Source organism: Quercus robur, chromosome 2, assembly GCF_932294415.1.
Source record: "Quercus robur chromosome 2, dhQueRobu3.1, whole genome shotgun sequence".
Classification (NCBI taxonomy): domain Eukaryota; kingdom Viridiplantae; phylum Streptophyta; class Magnoliopsida; order Fagales; family Fagaceae; genus Quercus; species Quercus robur.
Genome location: NC_065535.1, coordinates 1,052,971 through 1,070,789, shown reverse-complemented (window position 1 = coordinate 1,070,789; position 17,819 = coordinate 1,052,971). Strand labels below are relative to the sequence as shown.

General features: G+C 37.2%; 1 protein-coding gene and 1 pseudogene across 1 annotated transcript; both read right to left on the bottom strand.

Moving 5' to 3' along the window:
* Nucleotides 1–1,974: 1,974 nt before the first annotated feature.
* Nucleotides 1,975–5,176, bottom strand: LOC126708319 (zinc transporter 4, chloroplastic-like). Its single transcript, XM_050408117.1, has 4 exons — nt 4,858–5,176; nt 4,696–4,753; nt 3,773–4,500; nt 1,975–2,659 (listed from the first exon to the last, which is right to left on the bottom strand). Exons 1-4 carry the CDS (start codon nt 4,870–4,872, stop codon nt 2,204–2,206), a joined length of 1,257 nt encoding a protein of 418 aa, XP_050264074.1. The 5' UTR covers nt 4,873–5,176; the 3' UTR covers nt 1,975–2,203.
* A 4,342-nt stretch (nt 5,177–9,518) lies between these two features.
* LOC126716157 (uncharacterized) lies at nt 9,519–10,968 on the bottom strand (annotated as a pseudogene).
* Nucleotides 10,969–17,819: the final 6,851 nt, after the last annotated feature.

Here is a 17,819-nt window from a genome sequence, read left to right as displayed (position 1 = left end):
TGATAGAAAATAAACGAAAGAAAATAAAAGTTAAGTGTAATTTGGTAAGTAGAGAAAGTATGAAAATTTTTTGTTGAAACCCATATATTTTCTTTCCAGACTTACCAAAAACTCATCTTTCTGAATTAGAGAGAAAATAGGCATGAAAACGCCTATCCAGCACAATGACAAAATTGCCCACAAATTTTTTAATGCTTCTCACCGACCTCCAGTCATTTCACCGCACGTCTAATGCCTCTCCTTGCTTTGTTTGGATCTATCCCTCTCTCTTTTTCTTTTTTCTTTTTTCTTTTTTTTTCCCCATTATTGTCATCACTCTCTTTCTACAGCACAAAGGAGGTTTTTTGTTGTCCAGTATTTTCGTTGTAGCTTTCATAAGATCTCTATCTTATGTCTTCTTATTCTAAAAGAGATCTCTACGTTTTTTGTTGCCTAGTTTTTTTTATTTTTTATTTTTAGCTTCCACCCAGGAATATGGTGTGTGTATATATATATTATAGATTATATTATCTATAATAATAATAATAATAATAATAAATTATATAAATTTACATGTATGGTGTGTTAATTTTTATATTATTTAATTAGTATAAATAAATTATTTCTTATATATTATGTAATAAGAGTTGTAAGGACACGATTTATGACGACTCATAATAATGTTGGGTTCGCACGTAAAAAGGCTCAAACAATATTATTTATAAAGCGTGGGTTTGAAAGGCTAGACCTTGATCAACAGATGGTGGTTTTTTCATGGTGTTCATACATAATTAAATCGTGTTCGTCCTATGAGTCTTTCTCCTGGAGGCAGGCTGGGAGGTTCTGGTTTTTGGCCATTTTTCCCAGCCCCTTTTCCGGATTGCTTACCTTTCCTTTTATACTAGCTCGTATCCCTTATCCAATGTCCACGTGTAGGTTCGATTTTACAAGACTAATACTTGTCCCATCAGCCCATACCCAGAGTGGTTGGGGGTGGTTGTAAAAACTGAAGAATATGGCTCTATTAGGTGCAGAGTATTGAATGGTAGTAAGGGCAGCTTTCCCTTTGTCTTTTGTCGTTATACTATCCAGCGTACCCTTCTTTATTGACCTAGATATTTTAGATTTTTTACCGAACTATTCCTATATCTTTTTTACCCTTCCTTCCAAGGGGACCTCGAATATGCCGAGGACAGAATCATCATCGGCTGTGTCTCAAGCATACTTGGGCTTTTATTACCTATCCTCGGCCATACTCTTCCTCGGCTCGAGTCTTGGGCCCCAATGCAAAAATGGGCCAGGGCCACAAATTATTGGACCCCACAAGAGTTTAAGAGTAAATTTATACAACTACATTTTCTATCCTTCTATTTTTCTTTTCAACCAAACAAAATGATTTTTCATCCCTCCACTTTTCTACACCTCCATCCAAATACATACAAGAAAAAACTAAATTTTTTTCTATCATTTTACTTTTTCATCCTCTCACCAATTTTCTATCCACTCACTTTTTCACTTCTCCAATCAAACAAATCTAAGACTCTTGATTTACATGATGCTCAAATATATTTTATGTCCTTGAAAGACGCTTTTGATTTACATTATGCTCCATTGTAGGGTGCTAGTTTCTTTAATGCAATACCGTATAATCCAAAGATAAAAGAAATCATTTTTTATTTAAGTTGTAACATCCCAGATAGATCATATATTAGATTAGATTGAATGACTTTCAGAGTCTCACATCCAATATATATTAAGTTGATCAAGGTTATATAAACAATTACAGATAACCTGAATGTAATTTGATTTGACATTCTGGAATACATCACAGATTTGGGAATCCTTTTCTCGAATCCTATTACTACAAGCTTTAGGAAAAACCCACAGAGATCAAGACCATTCAAGATGGCATAAGTCTGTGCTCGTACAAAATGCTGAATATGACCATATGCAATTGGAAAATGAGTTGGAATAATTTAGCACTCAAAATAACCATTAAATTTAAAAACAATAATTATCACGTGGGGGGAATATATTGGTCAGCAATACAGAATGGAGAAAAGAGTATTCTTTTTCTTCTTTTCTTTTTTTAATCAAAAGCTATGAATACAAACCTTTTTTCTTCCTACCCTCTCCTTGCTAAAAGAAACCAAAAAGAAAGAATTTTGATGCATTGCCACAATTACACACAAAAAGCGAGAAATCTAAACAAATATATTAATAATCAGGCCCAAATTGCTAATGAAGACATCAATCCAGCCCCAAGGAAGAGTGTAAAATAAGATACTAGTTGCAGTCTAAAGTTGCAGCTCATCCTCTTACTCAAGAAATCAGCAGCAATTAAGTCCACCAAAGCCATGTAAACCAAAATGCCAGCTGACATTGAATCCAAGATGCCTTCAGTAACCAGAGCGCCAACACTGTACGGGTTGTAGAATGAAGCAATGCCAATCCCAACAGCAATCCCTGCTGGGGTTGTCAAGGCAAAAAAGCATGCCATCACTGTTGCTGATAGATTTTTAAACTGGGCTTGGGAGATGCAACCTCCAAGTGCAAATCCTTCAAAGAATTGATGGAAGGATAATGCTGCAATTAAGGGTCTTATAGTACATGGACTTTGTGAAACTCCTAGTGATAGTCCAATGATAACTGAATGTGATACAATCCCAAGTTCCAAAACCTGCATAGGAAATTTAATTGGTCAAGTAATTAGTAGCTACTAGAAACTCAATCTGCACAATGATTGTTAAAAGTTCTCAGAGCCATCTTATATACAGAATGTAAGACTAATCCTTCCAATGAAAAAGCATATGCAGATTACAATTTACAACACATGGTACATTGAGAGGCATTGGCAAAGTTCTCCTTTTGAAACTAACAAAGCCTGAAAGCTAAACCAACAACTACAGTGCAGGTGTGGGCAGTAATTAAATTACTTACGACCGTGTAAAAGTACTATACGCTATTGCTGAATTGGCTTATAATATGAAGGGTCGAGAAAGGAGGAAAAGTTTATTGACATTCATTTGTTTTGGTCCAATTAGAAGCATTTCAAACTTACACGTCAAATTTGTTTGATCACCAACCTGACCAAATCGGACAATGAAATGAACTCACAAACTACATTCCAAAACAAAGTTATTCGACTTAGACAACAATGATGTTTTAGCAAAGAGAAAAAGAAAGAATGAGCTATACACAATGTCAACAAGAGGATAGGAATTGAATTTATCAAGCTCACTTAAGTTTATTATGACTTGGCAAAATAATGAGACCCTAATCACCCTACACAACCATTAGGATTAAGACCATAACACCACCACCATTCTCGAAATTCACTCGCTCAAAATAAGGTGCTTATTGAAAGCATAAGTCAAATAATAGCAAAAAAATTTTAAAAATATATACAATAAACATATTATATTTATCATGTGAAAGTGATATTACAATATTCGTGTAACCTTAAAAAAATGCCATGAAAGTTTATCATAACATGTTATGCAATATGAAAAGTTTCATGAAAGTTTGTGTGTTTATTATCAAAAGTGAACCAAATGTTTTTTGCTGAAAAAAAAGTGAACCAAATGTTTGTGGACCTGTGGTCCTGTGGTAAAAATTAGGTCCAACATTTACTTTTGAAAGTGGTAGGGTACTATTTATAGGCCCACCTCAACCAGCCACACTTTTACTAGCACTTCTAACCCACTCTCAACAATGAAAGCACTAATTAAAATCACTAATGAACATCCAAACAAAAACAGAGAGTAAAACAAAAAACCAAACCCACACATACCTGTGAAACAACGACGTGTCTAACACCCCCATCCTCCTCATCATCATCATCATCAATCCCATGAGAATGCCCATGCCCATGCCCATGCCCATTCCCATGTCCATGTCCATGATCACTCACGTACCCATCACATGCATCCTGTCCATGTGGATGAGAATGTCTATGGTGCGCCGCATGTGCATGCATCCCCACAATATGGATTCCACCACCTTCTTCTTCTCCAAACACTTTCCCACCATTCCCATCCAAACCCGTCACAATCCCACTCTCCAAACCCGGGTCCTCCGACCCGACCCTGATCTTTTCCTCAATTACTCTCCGTTTCCTTTCATAATACTGGGTCCCAACAAAGTCAACGAATAGGGTCACCAGCGAAGCCACCATGGCAAAAAACCCAGAAAATGGAAACTTGGACCACGGGTACTCGGGCAAACACGGGTCGGATAGCGCCTCCGACCCGCCCGACAGCATGTGGACAAACCCGGTTGCGAGAATTACACCGGCAGCGAAAGCTTTCGCCGCAACAAACACATTTCCGTCGGTACGAAGGAATCGGCGGTTCCTTCCCACGAGTGGAATCGCGATTCCAACCACTCCAGCAATCAAAATCGAAGCTATGGCCACGAGTTTGAGAATCAAAGCCGTTGACTCGTCTCGGCAATTCTCTAACTCGCCATCTTTACAGCTCGCGCTCGACATAGATTCCGAAACTGTGCTAAAGATCGAGTCTTTATTGGTGTTCGATGCCAAAAAAAGCAAAAAAAACAAGAATGCCCAGATGTTAGAAACAGAGTAAAAGAATCAAATATGGGTTAAAAATTGAGTTTTTGAATTGGGTTTTTTGTATGATCGAATACCCAATAGCCAAAAGGGAAAGAATTTGGTGAAATTGAGTTCAATTTGGTGATGGGGATTGAATTTACCTGGCAAAGTCTGAAGTTTTGTTCTGAACCCTTCGAGACAGAGCAGAGACCAGAGATCCTGGATAGAACAAAAACAAAAACGTCATCATTAATATAATAAATAAAAAGAAACAAAATTGACTAAGAGAGAGACAGAGAGATAGAGAGTCTCGAAGAATGAACCTCAATGAATGACATGGGAAGAGAGATGACTAGAATCTCGGATTTATGCTTTTTTTTCAAAAAGAGACTTTGGAGTGATCGGTGGGGATCGAAAACTAGTAGTGTGTTTATTTATTCTAATGCCTTTGTGGCGTATGGAGTGCGCTTTGTTCCAATTTGATTCTGCGTACAGTTTTGTGTAGAAATTCGATGAGCTAATGTGGGAGAGAGAGAGACAGAGAGTGTCGACATATTTTGAGGTTTTTGACGAGAGGTTAGGGGCAACGGAGGAAGAAGAAGCCTTTTGTTGGGACTTTTTGCATGAGAATGAGCGCGATAGTGTCGACATTTGTGTGTGCCTAACATTCTCTCTCTCCTAATAAGTTCTCAACAGTCTTCCTGCTTGATTTGTTTACTTTTATATATTAGCTTCTTTTTTTTTTTTTTCATCTTGAAAATTACTTATCATTTCTAGTAATTTTTCTTAATATAGGACCAAAAAATTTAAAAATAAACTTATTTTAAAATAATTGAAAGTTAAATTATTTGAAATAAAATTACAATAAAAAAAATTATGTGAAATTCACAAATAATACTAAAATTAGGAATAAAAATCAACTTATAATTCAATTACAAATACTACAGTACTACAACTACATGTTTTGGATGGTAAATTGTTTCAAAATGACTTTATTTTAGTTTGGAACGTCCTAAAATGAATTCATCTTTTAAAAGTTAGTAAATGAATTTCCTAACTTATTATTTTACTTTATTAAAAAAGTTAATATTCATCTTTTACTAAAGTTTATATTAAGGAAGTTTATTGTTATTATTATTATTGTGGGGGGCTGAGGATTGAGGAAAGTAAACTCCGAGGATTGCGCCTACCCAAGGAGAACAAGAGAGCCAAAAGACAACTGAAATCCCTTAAAAGCCCAAGGACAAGGGAAGGGATAGCAACGGGAGGGTGCAAGACTTGCAAGGGTGGTGGGAGGAAGTTTCCTGAAGAAGACACCTCTCACCTCCGCATTCAATACTCTGCACCAACCTAACCAGCTGTGTTAATGATGAAATGACTCCTGAACAGTAACTTCATAGCTAACAACTCCCTCTACCATCTCCAAATGGTCTTGATGGGACAAGTATCCTATGAAATCTCCTAAGAAATACAAGTGGAGGGTTGGGATGAAAGGGAAGGAGCTATATAAGGAAGGGAACCCTCCAGAAAAATTGGATGAAGATTTTCTAAGAAGGGAACTAGTGAGGAAGCAAAGAAATACCCTGTGTAGCAATATCATCTTGATTGATCAATATAAGACCCATCCTCGGAATTAACCAAGGAAGTATTTTCTTGGAATCCCTGGTTCATTTCCTTCTACTTCTCACTTAAGCTATATTAGCTTTAGACTTGGAACAATTTCAATGTTGCACTTGGTTTAGAATCCCGCTCTATTAAAAATTCATTGTTTGGGTTTGGTCTTGAAGATCCAAACAACACTATTCTAAGTGGGTTTGGGCCTTTACATTTCTAGCTCTTACAATAATAATAATATTAATATAGTTATATAGTTACGGAAACTTGTAAATTTTTAGGTAAAAGGCAATACACTGAATGATTTTTTTTTTCTTTAGAGGTTAACAATTTTTTTTTTCTTTAGAGGTTAACAAAGTGAGTATTTGATTTCAATATAAGTGTGTCTTTTGTAGAGCAGTGTATAAGTAAACCCAAAAAAAAATGTGTGTGCAAGCCTACAAGGATGTCCTCATTCCTTCTCTAAAATAAATAAATAAACAAATAAAAATATCCTACTTTCATAACTTTTTTTTAAACGACTTTTATGAGACTGTAATTCAAATATCATCATTTATTTTCTCATTATCTACCTGTAAGGACCAAAAAATCTGGTGGCCCAGGCCCACTTAGAACAGTGGGTTTATACAGTTCAACTATGGCCTAAATCAATAGATTTGTAAGAGAGAGAATCAAACAACAAGAGAGAGCCTAGCCCAAGGATGGAAATAAGGAAAAAAGGTGTTGTATTATAGAATATGTGAGCAAATGTCTAGGTACAAGACTACCTGAGGAAGCCAATGATACATAGAAATATACACTACTCACTCTCTTCTCTCAATGTTCTTCTTGTTACTCTTTCTTTTGATATTTGTGTCTGATTCCCTTTCTATGAGAACCATCTTTTTCTTATATACTCCCTCCACTTTACTTCCTAACCCCCCATCTTTACCTAACAAATTTCTCCTAGTGACACCTGTCCCTTTAAACATTTGAGAAAGGTGGTAGAAGGAGTTGCTTAGCTGTGAATTACACTATTTAGGCCACTTTCTCATCAATGCAGCTGATAAAACCGTTGCCCACCATTTAATGCAGAGGCAACAGGCTACTTCTTGCTGGAAACTTCCCCTACTCCTCATAATTCTCTTTCTTCAGCCAATCCTTCCCACCTAAAGCTCCTAGGAACCTTTTGTCTCTTCTCCTGTTATCCTCGGGTAGCCTCCCTCTTCAGACATGTAATACCCCAATATCCACTCTACATTTCTACAACCTTTTCCTCGGTCCTTAGGCCCTCACAATAGCCCACTAAAACTTTGCCATTAATTCTGAGATAAAAGCAAGGTTTTAGTTACAAGACTTGATCTCACACGTACCACATGCGTTCCCACGTGGTAACATCCTTTCACCTGTCTCCAACACACTCCTAGTGCTTCGGAATCCACGATCTCGTATTTATGGTGTTAGGCGGCTGCTTGTCCCCCCACGTTCTACGATGCGATGAGGATCCTACGGTTCTTGTTTCTCCTCACTTACGTGTAGGAAAATTATCGCTCATTTTCACCCCTATATAAGGAGGACTTAGGGCTGGCTTTACCTCATTTATGCAAATTGGCGATTTGTGTTGAAGCAGCTTCCCGAGGAGAAATCTTTTCATTGCTCGTAGGTGTGTTCATACTCCCATTTTTCTTTTGCACGGATTTACATTTATTTTACCATAAAACTCCATGGGTAGATTTGCTAAGCTAGTAGATACTCTTGAAAGCATGGCCACATTTAGGGCGCAGTATAGGATCCCTAACAATGTTGAACTCCAACACTGTGAAACAGGTGAATGACTGGTCATGAACAGGCCTACTGGCTCCATAGTCATTCCAATGATCGCCTTCATAGAATGTGAGATGGAAATTCCTATGGGAAAGGTCACTCGAGACTACCTAATGAACTATAGGCTCACCCCCACCCAATGCTCCCCAAATGTCTTTAGGGTCCTCGGATGTATAGACATGCTAAACAGAAAAATGGGGACCAACCTAACATGATATGATGTAAACTGAGTACACAACTGTCAAAAGGGAGAAAAACTAAATACTACATTAAATGTAGAGTTCCTTCCGTTAGGTTAATCTCCTGCCTACCTGACTCAAGCAAAGGTATGGACAAGGACTTCCTTATCGTCTCGGGAGACTGGCATGACGGATTGCACTGTCCTACTCGGGAAAGGGAACCAAGTACGGTTCCCAAGGACCATAGACACATATAGGATCTTGCCTAACTCTTACAAGTTTTATTTTTTATTTTTTATTTTTTTGATTTATAATTCCTATTGTTTTCATTGGCAGATGAATACCAAACTACCCCGTCCAAGCATCTGGTGAACTTTGCAAACCTAAACCGGATCCTCAAGTCAAAGATTGTTCTGCACAAAGGATGGTCAACTCTGAGCTGTGCACGTCGTTCTCGGATACAAGCCTCTCACCAAATGCTTTCAAAGCCCAAAGAACGTCATTAGAGGCAGAGACCCTTGGCTGGCTTTAATAGACGTAGCTGTCCCAAGCTTCCTACTAGTTGAACCTCTTTGGGATTCCGAGGAGGGTGCAAGCCGTTAACAACCCTAATCTGATCGGGGTTAACCTCAATCCCTCGGTGCATTATCATGTAGCCTAGAAACTTTCCCGAACTAACCCCAAAAGAACAGTTGGATGCATTCAGGCGTAGCTTATGTTCTCTCAACACCGAGAATACTTCTCCCAAATCCGCCAAATGTTCTTCTACCTACCTTCTCTTTATCACCATATTATCAATGTAGGTCTCCATATTCCTCCCAATTTGTGACTCAAATATCCACATCACCATTCTTTGATACGCGGATCCTGTATTCTTAAGGCCGAATGACATCACTCGATAGTGGTAGTTCCCATCAGGAGCATAAAAAGTTGTCTTCTCCTTATCAGACAATGATAAGGGTATTTGATGGTACCCTTGGAAGGCAACCAAAAAAATCATCCAAAGATGCCTCACTGTTCCATCCACCAACTGATCAATCCTAGGGAGGGGAAAAAGGGTTCTTCGAGCAAACCTTATTCAGATCAGTGAAGTCCACACACATACGCCACTTGAAAATATCGCCCCTTATCCTGCCTTATTACCACCTTCTTCAACTCCTCGGATGACTCTCCACATGCCTTGGACTACTGCCCCTTACAGAGCCCTTTAGTTGCTATGGGACTTGATCCTTTGCTACCATAACAGGATCTGTAGGATGCTTTGTAATTGCTGACACCAAACATTGTTTAGCCATTGCCTAGCTACCAACCAGCTCCCCCACTCTCCCTTGAGTGGGATACTTGAATTTCAGAGGCAAGGTTGAAGACATCACACCTATAGTATGAAGCTAGGGTCTGGCTAAGATAGCTGTATAAGGGGAGTAGGCTTCTACCACAAAAAAGTTCACATGCACCTCCTCGACCCCAGCTTGCACGGGTAACCTTATTATTCCACGGGGGATTACCATCCTCCCGTTAAAACCCATCAAGGGTGAATCATACATTCCCAGGTCTTCGGGTTTTAAATTTAACCCCTTATACAAGTCATGGTACACGATCTCTACTCTGCTTCCCTATTCAACTAGTACCCTTTTTACGTCATATCCACCGATCCTTATGGTAACCACCAAAGTATCATCATGTGGCTGGAATATTCTCTCTTTATCATCCTCAGAGAAACCCAAGGTAGGGGTGGCCATCACTTTGGCTCTCTTAGGGGCTTGGTTTTTGGTCTCTATGTCGGGGCCCCCAACCACGGACATGACCCTAGAACTCACCCCAACATCACTCCCTAGCTTTGCAAAGATCACGTTAATAGTGCCCAACGCTAGGCGAGGAACACCATCCCTATGAAACCCAACTCCCGAGTGTCCAATTTGCCCTGTAAGCCGATGTAAGAACTGATTGAGCTTCCCTGCCTTCACCAATTGATTCAAGTGATCACACAAGGTCCTGCAGTCCTCCGTTGTGTGTCCTCTATCCTAATGGTAATGGCAATAAAGGCTTTGGTTCCTTCTGGATGAATCCCTCACCCATTTTATTGGGCCATTTGAAATATGACTTATTTTTTATTTTCTCCAATATTTGATACACTGGCTCTTTAAATAGAAAATTGGCCAATTGAGCCCCCGTGGATGACGTCTAATTAGTTAAATCTCTTCTAGATCGATTATTATGATGTCTTTCTCCCCGAGGATCCTTCTTTTTTAGGAACATCTTAACTTTACCTTTTCCCTATACTTGATCCTCTTTTACCCGCTTATATTTATCTATACGATCCATAAGCTGACGCATATTCAAAGCAGACTTCAATGACTTCCTCAACTCATGCTCTGTAGGGAGGCCAACCTTAAAGGTTCTCATTGACATATCGTCAAAGTCCCCATCTATCTCATTATAAGTTTCCCAATACCTATCCGAGTATGTCTTAAGGGTCTCTCCTTCCCTCATCGCCATAGACAATAGAGAATCTACTGGCTTGGGGACCCTACTGCACATTATAAATCTAGCGTCGAATGCCCTCGTCAGCCCCTCAAAAGACCCTATTGATCCCTTCTTGAAGGCATCAAACCAACGCATAGTTACCGGCCCAAGGCTGGAAGGGAAAACTTTGCACATGAGAGCCTCATTATCATAATGAACTACCATTTTCTGGTTAAAGTGGTTGACATGCTCCACGAGATCAGTCCTCCCATTGTAAATAGTGAAAGTTGGCTGGGGAAACCGATGAGGGAGCCTGGCCTTGTTGATTCTCCTAATAAAAGGTAACTTAGAAATTTGCTATAGGGTTTTACTCATTACATCATTCCCCATGCCATGGTGGGAAGACCCTTTCTCATGCCTGTTTCTATTCTTTTTCAACTTATCCTGGCGTGAAGACGCAAAGTAGGACTCACAAGACGGAGTTCTGGACCTATGGCGATATGAGCAATCCCTGCTTCCCCCTAACCTATCACTTGGTGATGATGGTGGACTTCTCCTATCATGCTTCCTACATCTCAACTTCCTGTGCAGGTGATTTATCTCCTGTTGCAACTTCCGTGTCTCCTGATCATGTGAGACATGAATCCTTGTCCTTGAATGACTTTGCTCAGTACAGTCTATGTGGTAAGACTCTACCATAACGCTTGGAGTGCGTTGCCTATCTCTCCTTCGCTCCAAGTTAACAAATTGGTTCTCCCTTTGTGAGCCAACCAATTCTTCCCTATCCCAACCTACGTTAGCCATGACTCCTTAGGACAACTCCATAGCACCTTGAGGTTTCCCATAGATGGCGCCAATTTGTAAGGACCAAAAAATTTGGCGGCCTAGGCCCATTTAGAACAGTGGGTTTATACAATTCAATTATGGCCCAAATGAATAGATTTGTAAGAGAGGGAATCAAACAATAAGAGAGGGCCTAGCCCGAGGATGGAAATAAGGAAAAAAGACATTATATTATAGAATATGTGAGCAAATGTCTAAGTACAAGACTGCCTGAGTAAGCCAATGATACACAGAAATATACATTGCTCATTCTCTTCTCTCAATATTCTTCTTGTTACTCTTTCTTTTGATATTTGTGTCCGATCCCCTTTCTATGAGAACCATCTTTTTCTTATATACTCTCTCCACTTCAATCCTAACCCCCTATCTTTACCTAACAAATTTCTCCTAGCGACATCTATCCCTTTAAACATTTGAGGAAGGTGGTAGAAAGAGTTACTTAGCTATGAATTATACTGTTCAGGTCATTTCCTCATCAATGCAACTGATAAAGTTGTTGCCCACCATTTAATGCGGAGGCAACAGACTACTTATTGCTAGAAACTTCCCCTACTCTTCATGATTCTCTTTCTTCAGCCAATCCTTCCCACCTGAAGCTCCTAGGAACCTTTTGCCTCTTCTCCTCTTATCCTCGGGTAACCTCCCTCTTCGGACATGTAATGCCCCAATATCCACTCTATAGTTCTACAACCCTTTCCTCGGTCCTCGGGCCCCCACACTACCTATCTAACAACCATGGTCCAAAAAATGCTTCACTCTATGTCTATGGATGTGTCCTTAAAAAAAAAGTGTCTTTTGTTTTGTACTATTCAAGTAACACCTTTGTAATGGAATTTGATCATTGCTAATTTGATTGATCACTCTAGAAGAAATTGGGATATGCATGAAATCCGCACATTATGTGATCATTATGCAATATCAATCAAGATTTTGGAAAATTTTTAGATACTCTTGGAGTACAAAGAAATTGTGCTCCTTCCTCTCACATTCATAGTGGACCCCATCATAAATGTGAGAGAAAGAAGCACTATTCTCTGTACTCTAGAAATACCTAAAAATCATTCATTTGAAAGATAATAGAATCATCTTAGCTTGAATAGAATGATTATTGTATTTTAGTGAAATCAGGCAATCCACCCACGTCTAAAGTTTGGAATCAATTGTGGCATAACAAGTTCCGTAAAAGGCAAAAAGATGTTCCTTTTCATTTGAGGATTGATGTGTTTTGTGTTTCCCCTCTGATGTCACATTCCAGTTACACCAAACTTAGAAGACCATGCATGTGTGTGGATTGAGATCAACACCTAATGCAATTGCAATTAATGGATGAGGTTAAGGGTTGTAAAAAAAAAACTTTCAATTTCAATCATTAAATTAAAAATATTAAAAAGAAGTAAAAAAGTTAAAGTTAGAAAGTTAACAAAGTCCCAATAGTTGCAACACCTTGTGGCCAACGGCAGGCTCCCACTGTGAGCAGAGATTTTTCGAGGTGCGCGAATGCTGGCCCAAACACCCCATAGGAAACCAAAAAAAAATAAAATAAAAAAAATAGAAAGTTAAGAAAGTTTAAAAAAAAAAAAAAAAAAAAAAATTGTGAGAGAGAAGTAGGTAATTGCATCTAATCTCTATCTTTGTGTGATCAAACTCAAGATGATGAACTTCACCTTTAGAAATTTTTTTTGTCGGGTCTAATAGAAACTCTAGACTTTCATTCAACTATTTAAACTTACCAATCAATAAATGATTTCAATTTATGCAAATGTGTGTAACACTGCACTTTTATCCGTACTAGATCTCAAAATACAATACACACACACACACTTATACATACATAAACGATGTGGTTGAACCTACTATGTCTATTCCAAGATTGTTCTTATAAACTAGGTGGGTTGGTCAATTGGTTGGGCACTTGGTCTTAAAGTGCTTGTCCCAAGTTCGACTGGGTGTGCTCCCCGGTTCGAGTTCGGATACTTGCACTTTGAAAAAACTCTTTCGGCTAGCGATTTACCCCACTAAGGTCCACCTGTCGTGAACAATGATTAGTTTTTGGTTGAAAGTTTTGAGGATATACAGTGAAAAAAAAAAATTGTTCTTATAATCGAACCAAAATTTCAATAAGTGGCTTTTTGGATATAAAGGAGATTTAATTTCAAAATTTTTTTTTTTTTTTTAATCATTTAAGGTAAACTTGAACCTACCATTTGATCTTTTACAACTTTTGAGTTAGACCTAGAAGAGGTCCATCCAAAAAAAAGGAAAGGATTACAAAAAAGACAATTTTTAATTTTGGCTTCTTTCTTTTTTTTTTTTTTTTTTTTTTTGGTGGATATATTGCAAGTTGCAACCCAAAAGGAGTAAAAAGGCAGGTGAAGTTAGCTTTTACACTTCCCCATGTCAAGCCCAAGTGTGTGGTTCAATACAAAATAAAGGGCTCAGCTTTAAGTCTGAATTGACTACTGAGCTTCACACCACGATCTTTAGAATTTTTGAATAGAGAGCCCAAAGTTTCTAGGGCAAGCCCAGTTATTATGCCCAATCAGGTGAGTAAATGGTGGCATGGCATGAGACTCAGAATGTGTTAAGTATCACTATCTTTTTTTGATGAACCGTTAAGTATCACTATCAAGACAGTCACGGAAGTAAACATTTTGGATATGAAAGCCCATTTGAATCAATTAATGATTTTAGGAAAATTGGTCAATGTTTATTGTCCTGTACTGCTGTTCAACCTATAGTCTCCAAAATTATAATTTGGGTTAAGTTCTACTTTTGTCAAAAGATTTTTTATTTTATTAGTCTTCCGATAATTGAAAATGTATCAATTTTTTTTTTAGAAACGAAAATGTATCAAATTTTTACGTAATTTTGCCATCATAACAAAACACCATGTGTCTTTCCCAATTTTGTCACGTAAGCAAGATTTATAATAACAAAAATACAAAAAGATTAATTCAATATGTCATTAATTTTCTATATGGTCAAAATAAACTTTTTAAATTTTAAAGATTAACATAAAACTTGACTCAAATTTAGTAACTAAACATATACTCTTACCTAACATTTTTATTTATTAATACTTGATAAAAATATCTGGCGCTAAAGGTCTTGTAGCTGAATTGACACCTCTCCATGTACAAAGTGCTTGGGGGGTATGGGGGGGAAAGAATTTGAGCTATGATTTCACTTATGTAAGTATTCTTCAATATATATATTTTTATACGTTAGATATTCATTTGCCTAGGTTGTTGAGTAAATTCATCGCTATCTTTAAAAACAATCTTTATCCCAGAATGACATCAGAAGGTTAGTTAATTTGATTAGATTCCTCATCTCAAATGGCAACAAAAATGGGCAGTTCAATGATTAACCATGTCTTACTACAATTTGAAACCTACTAGCAATTGAAATTTGAAAATCCACTTATAAAAATCTAATGGGGTTTATTAGGAGTTGGAGAAAGAGGAAATCATTCAAGTTCCTTTTATTGATGAACATATAATATTAATAAGTATAAATTATTCATTTATAGGTCCCGTTAACGGATGTCCTTATAATATTTGTGGGGAGTAAAAGATCGGGAAGCCCATTTCAACATCTACATTGGGTCAAGGGCCCATTCCAAGGAAGAACCCCTCCTCAGCCATGGGAAGAATCCCTCCTCGGCCAGGTATGGCCGAGGACCAAGGGAACGACTTATTATTGAGAGAGGCACTTCGGGTCACTCCATGGAACAGGAAAAGTACTAAAACAGAAAATGACAACTGAGAAAAGGGAAATGTCTAAGGGAAAAGCTGTCATTATTGCATTCAGTACCTTGCACCTGACATAGCCATGCTTCTCTGCCTTTACAACCACTCTGCTGCCATTATTGCATTCAGTGTCTTGTACCTGACATAGTCATGCTCTTCTGTCTTTACAACCATTCTCAACAACTTGGAGGGAGGGCTGATGGGACAAGTATCAGCACTAGGAACCCAATTTAGGAGGAAGGAAACTACTATAAAAGAGGGTGAAGGGAGGCAGAAAAGGAGGGCTGAAACCCCTATCACTCCAGAGGATCCAGAAAAAGCTCCTCGGTCCGTGCCGAAGACCAACCCTCCATGATAAACCCAGTTCATCCTGGCTTCACCGTGATAAACACCATGTTAGCTGTTGCCCATGCACTAAAACCTAGCTCTTTGTCCCACTCTTTACAAATTTATTGTACCGGGTTCATTGGTCTAAGATCCCATATATCTTGAGCTTGGGTTGTAAAACGTGACCCTACAATATTTGTTAATGAATCATTTTATAAAAATTTTAATACCACTTTTATAAAAAATAAATACAATTGTAAAAAAAAAAAGTCAATTGTTTTTTTTTTTAAAATAAAACATCTCTAAAAATATTTTCTAAACTAATGTTCTTAAGGAATTTGTTAACTTCTCCCTTCGTTTATATCAAACTAGTTTATAACCAATTATTGCGATATAAAAAATGCTTATGACCAATTCTTTTTGGAATCTTAGAGTCTGTTTGGATACTACTTATTTTGCTGAAAACTTATTATTGAAAATACTATAACAAAATAATTTTTAAGTTATGAATAGCGCTTTGGGACCCAAGATTTACCTAGAAATTTGCATTTTCACAAGTTTAGCTGGACTATGAACAGTGCTATGAGACCCAGCCAAAAAGTAAAACGCAACTTCATTTCTACGCAAACACACGCTTAAACTCAAACTAAAAATAATAATAATTATGAGGACAATGGCATTGCAAGTTCCATACCAACCTAGTGTGGTCCCCTAAATAGGTCATACTCTACCCCAAATAGATCAATGCTCTTAAAACATCGTGTGAAATTTTTTGGTAGTTTGATTAGTTATGTATGCGTTTGGTGTGTTTGGTGAGTTTTTAAAAATAAATCTGCGCTTCTAATCAATTTTAACAAATTAATAAAAACGTCAGTGACATGTTACATGTATAATGCCAAAGAAACATCCGAATGCCCTAAACAATGCAAAGTGGAAGTGCTTGAAAAGGCCAAGAAGAAATTCCTAGCATGTTGTCTATGTAATATTTTAGAGAAAATTTGTCGATATAATTCTTGTATCATAAATTTTACAATTTTGATGTGACCAACTAAAAATAGTGGAAAAAAAATAGTAAGGTCTATGTAAAAGTTATAGATAACCATTCCTAGTTTGTCACATCAAGATTGCGACAATAATCTTAGCACAAAAGTTGCAATTTAAAAATAAATCAATATTTTATGAAAAGTTTTCTCTATTAAATAATTGTTGTATACTCTATTTCTTTTAAAATAGTAATACTAACCAAAAAATGAGGAACTGATAACCCTTCATAAATATATGACTTGACATGATTGACAAAATTAATATACGTCAATTTATGTATACTTATAGTTAAAGAGAAATTATTGCATTTGTACTCTTTCCCCCTATCACAAGAAGTAGATCCCATCCATGAGTTCTAAATGGGGATCATAATTTTCTACTTGAACTTATTTAGATTTTAATTAAGGTTCGGACCAATTTTGACTGGTTTGATACTTGTTTTAATTTAGTTTTTGGTTCATAAGTTTTGCAACCAAAACCCTTTGATTTGGTTGTGAAGCTAGGGATATGGTTTTCTTCAATGCGTATTCTTATCATATTATACATTATTGCAATACTAAATTTTTGGTAAACTAAACTTTTGAAGTAGTACTATTATTTGCTCATCTTAAATAAATGACATGTTTAATTAATGGAACTTATTATTAAATGAAAGGGAAAAAAAAAAAAAAAACGAAGAAAGGAAACAGTTGTAGAGTACAATTAGTTGGTTTAACTTTGGTGTTCCATGTCACCCTTGTCTATGGAAGAGCCTTTTGCAAGTATTTATATAAGTTTGGAGCCACAAAACCTAAAAAAACCTAAAACTCTGGCGCCACAATTTTATATTATAAAATGTTTTACAATGATTGAAGTGGCAAGTTATCAAAAATTGATGATAAAGTGATGGGTTCAGCTGGGGAAATTAATGAAAACTTGTCTAAGTCTAATTTTGTGAAAATTTTTGTAAATGCAGCAGTAATGTTGTGCAAATGATTAACCTAGATTTTTCTCTTCTTTCGCTTGTTCAAAGGAACTAGTCTAGAATAGATGAAAAGTCTGGTTTTTAAGTCCAGGCTGCAATTCCTAGCCTGTCACCACTCACCATCACCTCCCTCTATTAAAATCCAACTACAACCTCACATTTTCTCTCAACCACACCCCACCCCTTCTCTTTTGTCAGTTTATCACAGGCCCATCATACATTGACACGTGTCCCTAGAGATCATGAAAATAATTGAGAATATCCTCACAAAGAAAAAACACCCCAAACTAATTAAC